The 14,773-nt window shown below is 36.3% G+C and overlaps 1 protein-coding gene and 1 long non-coding RNA gene across 2 annotated transcripts; one reads left to right on the top strand and one right to left on the bottom strand.

Annotated features, from left to right (window-relative positions):
• Window positions 1–6,210: 6,210 nt before the first annotated feature.
• On the bottom strand, window positions 6,211–6,663 carry LOC142175848 (uncharacterized). The gene is made up of 2 exons (XM_075242848.1): window positions 6,574–6,663; window positions 6,211–6,459 (listed from the first exon to the last, which is right to left on the bottom strand). Exons 1-2 carry the CDS (start codon window positions 6,661–6,663, stop codon window positions 6,211–6,213), a joined length of 339 nt encoding a protein of 112 aa, XP_075098949.1.
• A 2,495-nt stretch (window positions 6,664–9,158) lies between these two features.
• Window positions 9,159–10,356, top strand: LOC107811192 (uncharacterized). Its single transcript, XR_012707414.1, has 2 exons — window positions 9,159–9,441; window positions 9,609–10,356. It is a non-coding gene; the product is annotated as an uncharacterized LOC107811192 (long non-coding RNA).
• Window positions 10,357–14,773: the final 4,417 nt, after the last annotated feature.

The raw sequence follows: 14,773 nt of genomic DNA, 5'->3' as shown, positions 1-14,773 counted from the left end.
AGACCGGCATAGCCCGCTATTTCTTCAAGCGTAGGGTTTAGCTCAAAATCAGAAAAATGGAACACGTTATGCGTCGGGTCCCAAAGAGGTATTAGAGCCTCAATTATATCCAACCTCGTTTTAATTTTCAGAAGACCAACAAGACCGCCCAAAGCTTTTACCACAGTATCTCTGCTGACTTTCCCTAAGTCGTTCCACTACATATGGAGTTCTAATAGGATTTCTTCGAGGACTGTGAAAGGTTCATTTTCAATAGTGCTCATTTTGCACATTTATTTAGAGTGATTGGTTAAAAGACTATGATTTATTTTGACTCAAGAGAAAATTATCAATTTTTTCAAAATTGCAATTCAAAACAAAAACATCTTTTGCAGATACGGCCCTCCAGCACCTCGGGAAAGAAGATTTTAAGGCTGTGTTTGCTAATCGGCCAAAAATTTTAAAAAAGGACCCTAGGTGGCTATTCTTGCAAAAATAGCCTTCCGGCACCCTTTTGGGGACATTTTGGCTACTTAGACAAGAACGGCATCACCTAATTTTATTTATGACAATAAAATTTTTTTCTTTTTGGGTTATTTTTTGCAAAAAATGAAGTTGGACCCGGTGAGGGTTGCCGACATATCCCACACCCGGAGAATCAAACGTTGTGTAGTTCGGGCAGTTTTGACATAATAAAAGACATGGAATGTTTTGAAACCATTTTCTCTTCTCTTTTTTTTTACAAAATTTTTGGCAGAGTTTCGGTATATTTTGGACACTAGATTCTCTGAAGACGGGTAATTACCTCTCTCATACCTCAATTTGACTTTTCCAATTTTTCTCCTTTATTCTAGAAGCCGGTCAACATGTAATCCAAAGCAAATAAATGTACAAGTAGCAAGTAAAATGCATCAGGATGGTCTTTTGATTTCGGGTACACCTGTTCTAGACGGACCCAACCCCTGTGTTGAGTCCCCAAAGTCAAATGCACAAGATGCAAATAAATGCTCCTACTAGGAATCCGGCATGAGGCTATGTTATACTAGGTTTAAAACCTGGGTGTATTGTTCTAGACCTGGCTTACCCGAGCGGGCAGCTTGAGCCGGGGGGAGGGGGGAGGATAGCATACCGGGAATACAGAAGCTTCACCGGTTTTGCAACTTGTCCGAACCTCGTTCTAAAATTGGGATATGACTCTAACAGAAAAGAAGTTACACGAAGTGCACACTTCCCAGATAATTTAGAAGACTCAGAGAGAGGAGGATTTCGTAGCAATTTATATACAGTCCAAACAATATCAAAGCGATAAAAAGCGGCAATTAGCATATTAGGCTCAACATATAAAAATCAGATAAAAACAAGCCAACTATAACAATTATTCTAAGCTCGAATTCTTGAACCCTGAACCAAAAGTTCTAGGTTATTTTCCCCAGCAGAGTCGCCAGAGCTGTCACACCTTCTTTTTACCACCCGAGGGGTATATAAGGGAGTTTTTCCAATTAAAGTAACATAATTCGAAATGAGATTATTTTATTTAATTTCAGAGTTGCCACTTGGAATAATTTATTTAGTGTCCCAAGTCACCGGTTTATTTTGAATCCCAAATCGAGGAAAATCGACTTTATTTTAAAGTCTGCGAAACCAGAAATTCTAAGTAATGAACTCTGTTAACCCGAGAGAAGATATTAGGCATTCCCGGATTCCGTGATTCTAGCACGGTTGCTTAAACTGTTAAAATTGGCCTATTATCTGATTTACTACATGTTTAACCTATTGTGCATTTTTAGCTTTATAACCGCTTTTAATTGTTTTAGGAAGATTCAATGCTATTTAAAATGCGTCATAAACCACGCTACATGAAATGCACCCGTAGTTTGCAACTCACTTTATTTAACATTGTTGAAGATTGAAATTGGGTCACATGAAATGTACACCCAGATTTTAATAATTAAAAAAATATCACAGCTATGTCACGGGAACCGTACCCATAGCTATGATGAATTATTTAAAGAACGTGCCTGAAGCAACTACGAAGGTTCAATTTTAATAGCAACATTTGTGAGGGCCATGGATGATGTAATTGATGGCACGCCTCAAACCTTTTCTACAAGGGTTAATTCTTGATCTAATTTTATGAGGGCCATGAGTTAAAGGGTTTTGCTTGGCATGGCACACCTCACTAGAGCCTTTTTTAGAGGAAGGTTACACTTGGTTGGAACAGTTAAGTTTAAATTAGATCTATGGGAAAGGACATGGGCTTAGGCGTTCATTATTGGGTTGAACCTAGAAATACTCAGCTTTGAAAAGCTGGAAATTGGGCTCCAAATTTTGGCCCAGTAGGACGAGTATTCCAGGGATCTGGTCCCTGTTGGGATTTGACTAAGTGCTCGCCATATTGGGCTCTAGGCGGTCCTAATTACTATATTTTCTGGCTTGGCCTATCTATCCCTTTTGAATCAACCGAAATTTGCCTATTCATACATGACTATACCTATTACTTGTTAAGTGAAATCAGTAAAGATCAAACAGCACTACTAATTAACAATTAAATGCATGGCTAAACAGGATATAATAACATGCTTTCTATTATAATCTAAGAAAAGAACTTTATAATTGAAGTCAATCTGCAGGGTTCAACGCCCAAGCCTGTTTGCCTGGGCCCAGACTTGCTCAAATGAGTTCCAATGTCGGACCTCAATGCAAGTCTGGCCCAATTCATGTCAAGTCATTACACCACGATAATGTTTATACAAAAAAAAGGCAAAGGGCCCAGCTGTGGTGACCCAATACTAATTAAACAAAAGAAAGAACAGAATTTAAAAAGAATCATTATAACAGTCTGTTTACCCTGCTGAAAGTCCATGAGTTTACAAAAAATAACTAATAGGCCATTTTTTCAACAGTTCGTAATACTAATGCCTAAAAGAAAATTTTAAAAGTAAACAAAAGAAATATTTTTCTCCAAAGTTCAGGTTTTCTTCTGCTATCAGATCCTTTAATAGGGTGCAAACTTGCAAGGAATCAGCTATGGAGTTGTTCCTCACAAGTTGACACTTCGAGCTTCAACCTTGAGATTACTTGGCTTTGTGGCCACTCACATACAAAACAACAATACAACTATCAGTACATATAGAAATCCATAGATTACTGTAACTTTGACTTAACTAACAAAAAGCAATTAAAAAGAAAGGAAAGTGGCTACTTCAGCAGTTATGAATTCATATTCAAACCATTCCAGCATTCTTTTCACATAAGAACTTGGCTAAGTAAAATGCTCAAGCATGCTAGTGAGGTAATAACTTAACACATTTGAAGGAATCATGATCATAAAGAACAAACAAGCTGGAAATAAGAAAAGACACTTAACAAACAAAAGCTTTTCATTCAGCCACCCAGACAAAAGATTACAGAAGCTAAATGAACCCAAGTCAAGCATGTGAGTCCAAAATGTGTACCTTTATCAGCAAAATAGACAATAAAAGCAAAAATCTCTCTGAAAACTGAATTTCAGCAGCAAAAGACAGCAGCAACAAAACCAAAAATAACCCAAAGATTCAAATCCAAACCAAAACCAGCTTGAAACCAGGAGATCCAGCTAAAAGAACTAAGAAAATCTTTTATTTCATACTATGTTTTCAACTTGTAAAAAATCATAAAATGAGAAGTTTTTGTGCAGTGAATTTGATGATGAATGTCTGTTTATCAGAATGAGAGAACCTACATATATAGGCTGCCTAGAGAAGGTATATTTTTTGGCATATTCCTTATCCTAAAGTAAAAATAGTACTGTCCTTTTACAGCCCCTGGTACAGCTGTCCTATATTTCAACGTCTTTTATAACAGCTAGGACAGCTGTACATTTCTAGGAAGTTTCTGATTTTTTAGCCTAAGTGGAAATCCATTTTTACCCTTTAAGTTACTGCTTATTTCAGTTCTTATCCTAAACTTTTCAGGTTCAATTGAGTCCCTAAAGTTCCTATTCATTTTCAAATCAGGACAAACAAAAACAAACCTAGAAAAGATCAGAAATTCAAATCAAAAACGCCTAAAAGAATCAAGTGACTGCAATCATGAACCTAAAACTAAATTAACCAATAAACAGAAATGCTTAGCTAATTAAACCTAAACAAGAATTAAGTCTAACAACTAATGCACTTAACAGTAATCACAACAAATTAAAGATGCAAATATCAGCTTTTAAACTGAAGCAATTAAAGCAACAAACAATCTAACTAGCTTGTCAATTTACTCAAAATAAAACTGATTATAAAATGAAATCATGGAGAAAAAATAGGGTAGGCATCAAACGACCCTAATTAAACTAAAATCATGCAATTGAGAATTGGAATGCAAACATGCTTCAATTAATCAAGAACAAATAAACAACTAAGCAGTCATGAATAAAGAAAAGAAAAAATCTAAAATTAAACCTAAACATGCGGCTATTCAGAGATGTGAACATGAAGAGGGAAAAGAAAACCTAAGAAAAAAAATAACAGAAGAGTAAAGGGGAATTACCTAACCTAACAGTAGGATGGACTTGGTCGACCTTGCCGGAGTTTGACCAGATTCTGGCAGGTTTGGAAACAAACCAAACCCACATGAATCAATTGCTCTTGTCAAGAGCAGTTGACTCATGTAGGTTTGAGCCGTTAAATGCTCGGAATCAACCAGGGTAAACTTTTAGGGCTACAGAATCTGAGATCTGAAATTCGAACAAATTGAGGCCGATTCGGAGGGGGCTAATGGTGATTTGTGGTTTAGAGGGGTGCAAGGATTATAGGGTGTAAACTTGGAGCGGATTGGAGCAGTTAGGGTTTATGGCCGTGATTTTCGATCTAAGATTCGAGGATTTTGGCCCGGATTCGAGGGAAAAGGATTGGAGATTTGGAATGAGGAAGTTATGGGGGATTCATGGTGTAAATTTGGGGAAGATTAGTGGTGGTCCGCCGCCGTGAGGTGATTTCCGGCCGGCGAACCATTGCGGAACCGGCGAGGGGTAAGAGAGAGAGTGAGAGAGATGAAGTGAGGGGGGTTTTTGGGGTTAGGGATGTTTCAGACAGTATTACACTAATGGGCTGATCAGTTCTCAGCCGTTAGATCTAAGATTATCAACGGGTGGGATCAAAAAGGGGAATACGGGGTCGTTTGGTCTGAAACGGGGTGGACTGGGTGGACTATTGTTTGGGCTTGGGTCTTGGGCGATTTTTGGGCTGGTTTGGGTATAAAATCAACCCAATTGAAAGACCCCTCTTTTTATTCTTTTTTCTTTTCTTTTTTTTTTCTTTTTTTTTTTAAATTAAAAATCTTAAAATTAAAAACCTAAATTAATCTAAAAATGTGAAGTTAAACTAATTACCTAATTACAAAAATTATAAAAATAATTTAATCCTAAATTAAAAGTGAAAAAATCAATAATCTAAAATAAAAGGAAAAATGTAAAAATGGGCCATTTTTTGTGATTTTCAGTTTTAATAAAGCGAATAATTAATTAAGTAGTCCTAAAAATCTAAAAACAAACCTAAATGCAACGCATGGTATTTTTGGCATTTTATCATAATTTTTTAATAAAATTATATGTGCATATAAATGCAAACAATTAATGGAATTCTACAAAAATTCCTAAAAATGGCAAATAATTAAGAAAAAATCTATTTTCTTGGGATTTTATAGGAGTATTTTGTATAGGGCAAAAATCACATGCTCACACTCATATAGCCGACCAAATGCAGCAATCTTAGCCTCTGTGACCGCAAATTTTGCCTCTCTCCTAGCTTCCTTAGATTTTTCTCTGTTCGGTCTCCTCTGCTCGTCGTTGGTGCTCTCCACTAACTTAAGGTATGCCGCTTTCTTTGCTTCCACTTTACCCTGGACCACGTCATTCCACCACCAGTTTCCTCGGTGCCCGCTAGAGTAGCCCTTCGAGATCCCTAACACCTCCCTCGTCGCCTCCTTTATACATTTTGTCGTTGTTATCCACATAAAGCTAGCATCCTCACCACTCTTCCAGGCCCCCATAGCCAATAACCGCCTCTCCAACTCCTACGCATTGTCCTTAGTCAAAATTCCCTACCCGATCCTTGGTTGACCCCTTACAGACCTCTTCTTCCACTTTATCCAGATACCGACGTCCATCACCAGAAGCATATGTGTTGCGAGGTTCTCACTCGGGATCACCTTACAATCCTCGCACAACCCCTTATCACACCTCCTAAGGAGAAGATAATCAATCTAAGTCTTAGCCACCATACTCCGGAAAGTAATCAAATGCTCCTCCCTCTTCGGCAAAATAGAGTTCACAATCACCAACTTAAAAGCTCTAGCGAAATCCAGCAGTGAAGTTCCTCTTCCGTTCCTATCCCCAAAGCCGAAGCCACCATGCACCTCACCAGCAGACGTCCCAATATGACCATTGAAATCCCCTCCTATAAATAACTTCTCTGTAGGCGGAGTACCCCACACCACCTCATCCAACGCCTCCTAGAAGCGCCTTTTAACTTCCTTATCCAAATCCGCTTATGGCGTGTAAGCGCTAATGACATTGAGAGTGCTCCCTCTAACTACTAACTTAATCGCCATCATTATATCATTTACATGTTTAACCTCTACCACTAACTCTATAAGCTCCCTATCCACCAAAATACCCTCTCCTTTCTTACCTTTCACACCTTCGGAGTACCACATCTTATACCCGTCCGCATTTTCGCCTTCGATCCTACCCACCTAGTCTTCTAAACACACGCTATGTTGACCTTCCTCTTCTGGAGAATCTTTGTCAGCTCTATAGACTTACCCGTCAATGTCCCTATATTCCACGAGCCAATTCTTAGCCTATAGGCAAGCTTGCTCCCCTTTCCCCCCTTGGGCCCCATCCCGCCCCTGCCCCTTGCCCTACCCCCACCCCACTACCCGCCATCCTCGAGGATATGACCCTACTCTGTCATTACAAACAATAGCCACTATACCTACGGAAGTCTAGAAAGAAAGAATGCCAACACAGATCAAGCAAAGGTCCAAACTCACAGGGAAGAAATAGTAATTACATGCCCACTACTAGAATGACTAGAATAGTTACAAACTACAATGACAACGAATTAACTACGACATGAGAAAGAGAAACAGTAGACGGGAGGTACCAAGTCCCGCGAATATAACCTGGACTTTCGACTTGGTGTATTCCGTATGCTGAGAAACCCAACGCATTGCCCTTGTTCCTGCCAGTCGGACTGCTCTGCTGCTTTTGCGCTTCCCTCATGCCACCAAACGGCCACAAAAATGCTACTTGCAACACACAAAATACACCACGAGACCAAGAAAAATAAAAGAATGCAGGGCTGCCACCGTCACCACTGGTAAACATGAATCTGGTGTAGGCCCAATTGAAGTCACAAGACCGGTGTGATGTCGCCGGAGAACAGCGACGGGGCAGAGACACATCGGGCAGAGAAAGAAGAAGAAAAGAAGAAAAGAGAAGAAAAGAAGCACATGGGAGGGGGTTGGGCTGCAACCAGACTAAACAGAAGAAGAAGAAAGAAGAGACAGCGCCGACGCGAGGATAAGTTGCCGAAAAAAATAGATGCTGCTAGGGTTAAGAGGGAGGAGAAAAAGAGAAAGTGAGGGAGGGGAAGAGAGAAGGGCGGAGAGAGAGAATAGAGCAAGAGGGGGAGGGGGTTGCTTACCTGGTCACCGGAGCCGGAGGGTTCGCCGGCAGAAGTAACAGTCGACAATTTAAGGTCAAGGAGAGAGAGAGAAAACAAACTCAACGTGTTCGAGAAGATTGTGTTTTACATTTTGTAGGATTTTCAACCACAACTGCTTAAAAATCACGACGATCCATCAGAATTTTTGGCAAGATTCTGGTGATCACCACATTTATACACAACTTGTATGGTGATCATAGGATTTGGCTAGAAAATTTGACGATAACCATATCTTGTTGTTAAGGAAAATCTTGCCCAATATTAAAAAAAAAAAGATCGCACCATCACCGGGAGCTTGCTTTCCAAAATTCTAACTAGATGGTATTTTTTCAAGATTTTTCTTAACATGGTATTTAAATGGTAGCAATAAATGATTCTATTTGTGCAAGTCACTAATATAAAAATAATATAATTAAAACTTATCATTTTAGCTTTAATGAAATAGTTTTGTAGGTACACAAATATTATGAAATGTTTAAGACTACAAGTTTGAAAAATTTTATAATCACCAAATATTATAATATGTTTAAAATTATAAAAATTTCAAAAAATATTCATTTCTTTTTTAAATTATATGCTCGGTCAAATAAGTTTACAAAAATTAAAAGAGAAGAAGTATTATGTGCGATATTGCTAATGCAAGTAATCTGAATTTAAAAATGAATTGAAATCTTTGGTCTAAAATCTTAATCAAGCAATAGGTTAAAAACCGTTTATATAGTGATTCTTTTGATTGGCAATAAGGAAGTTTCACCTTCAATCTTAACCACTCAGGTCCGCTATCGTCCTTGCTATCTGGAATTTCTAATTGAAGCAAAAGAGGTCACTTTTTCACCCAAATCGCTTATGACTCAAGAAATTTTCGTTTTTTGGAGAAAGGACACAAGAATGCTTAAAAAACTTTCTAACTCTTATTTGTCTTTTAAAAATTATATTCAAGCGGTTTTAATTTATGTGAACCTATTTTTTTAGTTCGCTAAAAAAAAGGCCTATTTCTTTATTTAAAAATAATTTACCTTTATACAAAGATTTATAACCATACAAGATATATGTATTTTATTTTACATCACAAAAAGCCTTTTTTTTTAAATTTCGTGTCAAATCAAATGAGTAACGGAAGGAGTAACTATTTTTTATTCATCTCAATCAGTTGACATACTTTTCACCGGTACAGGTATCTTATATAACTTTTTTCACTAGAATTTAACCCTTGTCTTGGATAATTTATTTCTTCTTCATTAACCATTATGGTACACCATTTGATAAATGTATATCTGCAATTTAAAAAATTATTATCACGTTTCACGATTATTTTAGATGAGAAGCATAGTACATCTTAAATTCGACTTATGCCATTAGGAGCAAAAAATTAACAAAATAATGATTACTAAATAAATTTGATAGAAATCACTAAATCAAAGTATAACGGTTAAATCTAAATTTGAATCCTAAAAAAATGACAAAAAGAACTCAATAAAACTATCCCTAAATAATGTATGAATTATTTTGTAAGTTTACAATATACTAAGAAACAAAAAATATCACATATTTAAATTAGAATTAGAACAAAAATAGAACCTATAATATCTCATCAGATTCGATACCTGCCATAATATTTAACCCAAAATACGCAACTTTTCTTTTAACCGAGACGATTCCGTTTCTTTCTCCTTCACGCCACCAAAACAAATCAAACATTTTCCCCTTAATCTAGCACTAGCAGTCCCTCATTCATCGCCTCTCTCTCTCCACACTTCCACAGGTACTCTCCTTCTCTTTCTAGACTTTTGAATTTTGAATTTCCTTTTACTTCAACGGTAAGTCTTCGATTTCACCACCAAATTCTCTGTAAATCTCCAGATCTGCATTTGTTTTTTGCATTGTAAATTGCTTTGATTTACTTTAACTGAGTTTTCTGTTGTGTGTTAGGTTTTGATAGCAATGGCGACAATTCGAGTGCTTTCCTTCATGCTTCTCTTTGCAGTTCTGTTCGTACAACAATGTATCTCTGCAGATCCGCCGGCAAATTCTCCAAGTCCGCTACCGCAATCCGGTGCCGATTTGGCTTCTCCACCGGAGAGTCCGGCTCCTTCACCTTCATCAAATCTGACTTCTCCTCCGGCGCCACCGCCTTCAGATCTCTCTCCGGATTCATCTCCGGCGCCGTCACCGGCGAATTCCGGTCACGCTACTTCTTCAAAGTCTCCGGCACCGGCGCCGAATTCCGAAGTTGCGAGTGATATAAGCCACGAGAGTGCGGAGGACTCGAAGGAATCGTCAGGCGGTGGAATGAACGGCGGCAAGAAGGCCGGAATAGCAATCGGAGTGATCGCCGCTGCTTGTTTCGTTGGTCTCGGTGCATTGGTTTACAAAAAACGACAGCAGAATATTCAACGATCGCAGTTCGGGTACGACGCTAGGAGAGAAATTCTTTGAATTATCAGATGCAATCAATTTATATATATAACATACTATACTGATATATATAAATCTACTGCATTGATAGATCTTCATGATTAGATTTGTTTGCATTTGATATTTTGTATGAGAATATCATTAGATTTATTTGATTTGATTCTTTACTCACTGGATTTATTAGTTGGTGTAATTCTATTAGAAATTAAAATTTTAATTTTTGATTGACCATTTAATAAATGCTTTGCTAATGATTTTGAAATTCGGTTTCATTTTCTTATTTGCGATATTAGTTGTTTGTAAGTTACTGGTACTTCATAGTAGATTTGATAAAGAATCATTAAAATGCGTTAAAGCTTCTTCGTGTAACAAATTTGATGAAGAGTCAGTAAAATGCCTTACAAGTTCTTCTTCTAACGTGTTTTTCTTGGTTCTAAACACTTTTACAGTTAAATGAGCAGAGTAATTTAGACCTATAACTCATTAAGGGCAAAGGCATAAGTACCTCTCACTTGTTAGGGATTCCTAGTTACACACCAGTACTTTGCAGAACTTAATAGAGAGGTGTTCTTTTCGCACCATAATAAGACTCCCACGAAGTACAGGTGTTTAACTGCAGATTTGAGGCAAGTCTGGGTACTTAACGCTTTTCCCCATTTCTCATTAAAGGCATCACTAGGTGATTTTTTTGTCTTAGCTGACAAAATTACTCGATAATTGTTTGTGAGGACACTGAGGGGAAGTTGAACATCTGAAACTTTTAATTGAATGACTTGTTAGTTAGTTGAATGATTCAGGAATAAATGTTGTTCTGTTGCATATGGTTGCATTAAGTTTATAACCTCTGCAACTTGCCTGGACTGTCTATTGGATAATGTGAACGGTAATTGTACCTAACATGGAATAGAGACTGCTTTCAGAGTAAAAGCCCAAGTTGCCTCATTGGCAGTTAGGGCTAAGAAGCATGTGAATTTGAATAGTAGGCCATCAAGTTTTGTTATGTATAGGGGGACCAGCAACAAAATCTGGAAGAATAAAAAACAGAAACAACCATATTTACAACTGGTATTTGGAAGGTAGCTGCTGTTTCAAAAGTAATCGAAATTTAACCACTTTTTATTTAAAGATAAAATTTGAATAAAAATACTCTTAAAAATTCAGAAATATTCCAGCATAATATGCTGGATTTCGATTTTTTTTTATATGAGCTTTTATAATGTGCTGGAGTTCCATCGTAATATGCTGGAAGTTTATATGCAGGAGCTCCATAATCCCGCATATTATGCTGGAACTTTTTGTATGTTGTAGCTCCCACGTAATATGCTTGAAGTCTATACACAAAATTTCATAATCCAGAATATTATGCTGGAACTTTCCGTGTTTCAGCAAAATAGTGGCTATTTTTCAATAATTACAAACGCTGACTATTTTTTAATTATCAGTCTTACACAAAATTTGTATACTGATTCGTGGTGTGATAGTATTTACGGCTCCACGCCTATGGCTACAAATTAGTGCCTATCTTGCTAGAGCTCGTTGCCATTTTTGCCTAAGTTTTTGCATCCATTAGAATCCTAGATAGTTTGTCATATATATATATATATATATATATATATATATATATATATATATACCAATATAAAAGGGGGTTAAATATAAAAACAATAAAAGACGATAAAATTTATAAAAAAAATTTAGTAGTATATTCTTCTCCTTCTTTGAAACCTTCTTCTCTGGTAGTGGGAGTAGATTGACTGATGATATCTGAATATTTCCGATATTAGGTATAGTTGTTTTCTATATTTATCTAAACAGCTGCTGTTATTTTGTTCTAGGTAGATAAAATGTACTGCTAGATCTATTATAGAATAGAATCCACTATCTATGTCTATTATAAATTCTTCTAAATTTTGAGTAAGGCTTCTAGCAAAACTTTCTGGATGGGTGTAGTTGTTGCGGTTATTGGACATTAATAGTAAAATTCTTTTCAGTTAAATCTTATATTTGTGAAAATCCTACTCGGTACTCTCTCTCTCTCTCTCTCTCTCTCTCTCTCTCTCTCTCTCTCTCTCTCTCTCTAAATTATGAACTGATATTACCCCGTAACTCTTTTTTTTTTACTCTGTTCATCTCTTCTTCCCAATCGTTTAAAGATTTTACCCTTTTCTTAACTTCTATTTCTTTAACCTCACCCTGGTAATGGTTAAACACTTATACCCTTTCTTCATTAATTGGGTTTTTTAACCAGTTTTTTCCTAGGAATTTACAGGTTAATCCATCATAGTTGTTAAGAAATTGGGAAGCTAACCATATACTAAGAGTGTTCTATAATAATTTAATGTACAGACATAGTGTTAACTAATAATCATAAGAACAGTAAAATACAAACTAATTAACAATCATAGATTTAGTAAAATACAAACTGGGGTAATGTTTATCAGAAACATAATTTAGATAAAGATGAATAACTTACATGCTTATAGGAGAGAGATTTCCCTTTCGGGAAACCCGAAAACCTTACTGAAAACTTTGAAAATTACTTCGTACAAGCTGATGAACTTATTTTTCTTACAAACTTAGAGGAGGAGGGAAAATTACTATATTATACATAGAGGTATTTTACAAAGATGGTTGAGAGTTTTTTGGATAGTTTGAGAGGATGGGTTTTTTGAACAGTTCACTGGTTGTTCTTTTTTTCTCGATGCTCTCCTTTCTCTTCATTCTTCTCCTTTTATAGATAGAGAGTTTGAGCCGGACTTGAAAATTGGATTTCAAAATGTGTTAGGAATCCGTCTATCAAGCTTCGCAGGGTACAACTTTGGGCCCCATCTGCACGTTGCTTTGTCGAAAATTCCTTTTTTATCGCCCTTTTAGTCCACTCAACTTTTTTGGCTTGTCTTTTAGTGTCATTGTCTGGTCACATCATCTTCGTCTTTTAGCACAACTGTCTTCTTTTCTGGTACCAGTCTTTTTTTCGTCTGGTCTTTCTTTCCACTTTTTTCATTATTGGTCTGGTCTTGTCTGGTCTTCTTTTGTATTGTTGGTCTTCTTCTTTGCCCTATTCTGATGGTTTTATGTATCTAGATTATGGATGGCTTCTGAGTCGAAACTCATACTAGAATCATAATCATTCGGGTCTTGGGCATCTTGATAATTTAAATAGTCATTAGTTTCTTCGGAACTTTGCTCCCTTCTTGAATTTAATCTCGGACTTGGACTTGAACTTCTTGGACTGAGACTTGGATTTTTAACTATATGCTTGTCTTGTTATTCTTTTTCTTGGAAAAAATTCTCTATTGTCTGTTTAATTATTTTTTCTATGTTCTCATTTTTTTTCTTTTTTGATATCACTCCTTTTTTCTTTAGCAGTTCTCCTTGCGTTAAGGTCTTTGGTAATCTTCTTCTTGATGGTCCTTCATCTTCACTTTTTAGCAAAGTGACAGCCATCAACGGATTTGATTTGTCTTTAACGGTTACCGTTTGGACCGGACTAGCTGTATCACTATCCGATACAGTGGATCTTACTGCATTCATTGGGGAATGCACACCCATCTCATCCATTTTTGTTTGAGATGGAGAACTCTTTGGACTGTTCATTTCTGAATCCGGTTGTGGTATAATTTGAGTCTGCGAGGTTGTCTGAGAGGTTGAATGTGATTGTGTTAACTCGAACCTCAATGCTTGTATCATGTGTTCTAATACATTTACTTGCTCGATGAGCTTCGTCTTTTCTTGTGTCAGGATGTCATTCTTTTGGTTTAACCGTTTGAAGGCTTCTGTCATTGACGAGCAGTGATCGCAAAATATTATTTTACCATCGTCTTTGCGGATGTTGTATTGAGGGGTTTTCTCTGGATTTTGTCTTAGAGCTGGGGTAATATAGTAATTTGGTCCTAATACTCCTCTTGCATAATCTAATGCTTCAGTAAAATCATTAAATTCCTTAAAAAGAGGTTTTTCTATGTCTTTAATAGAGTCTAATACTTCTAACCATGTCTGAAAAATACCTTTCGTTTTTCCATGTATAACTACATAATACTTAAACCTTTTATCTTGATTTTTGTCTGTAAAATATTGACCCAAAGCGTTAAGTGCTGCTATAAAATATTTTGTCTTTTTTATTATATGATATCCATAAGTTATCAATTAAGCACCGTTGGAGTCTGTCTATGACACATTCTGGTAAAATTCTAAAAGACATATTAGATGGTGGAAAAAATATAAGACTATGTTTCCCAAAATTTATTCTTTCTAAATTAGTCTGTTCTAGGAGAGACTGTGACTTAAAATGGAGATTACCTAAAACTGTCTGTAAATATTTGTCTAAGGGTGAGGCTTGAATGCCCTTCCCTTTGTCTGTAGTCTTTGAAACTGCTGGTCTCATGTTGTACATACAAAATATGCTTTGTTAATTGATCATAATTTTAAGTCTACTTAATTGATCTGCTAAATTATTATCTTTTCCTTTAATGTGTTCAAAAGCTAAGTTATATATTGATATAGTATCTATAAAATTTAACCATCTTCTTCTACTGCTATTTTTTGTATTTATTTTTTGATGAAACTTTACTATTGCTTCACAATCAGTTCTAATTGTTACTTCCTTTTTGTTTAGTATGTATAATTTAAAACTATTCAATCCATAGATTACTGCTAATATCTCTGCATCTATGCTACTC

The sequence above is a fragment of the Nicotiana tabacum genome, chromosome 3 (genome assembly GCF_000715075.1).
Source record: "Nicotiana tabacum cultivar K326 chromosome 3, ASM71507v2, whole genome shotgun sequence".
NCBI lineage: Eukaryota > Viridiplantae > Streptophyta > Magnoliopsida > Solanales > Solanaceae > Nicotiana > Nicotiana tabacum.
This window is presented reverse-complemented; position numbering and strand designations above follow the sequence as displayed.

Bases quoted from the DNA above. Each gene is read 5' to 3' on its own strand.
- LOC142175848 (XM_075242848.1), bottom strand. From the start codon at position 6,663: ATGTGGTACTCCGAAGGTGTGAAAGGTAAGAAAGGAGAGGGTATTTTG. The intron at 6,460-6,573 runs GTAAATGATATA...AGGCGCTTCTAG, and splicing joins TAGTGGTAGAGGTTAAACAT to GAGGCGTTGGATGAGGTGGT.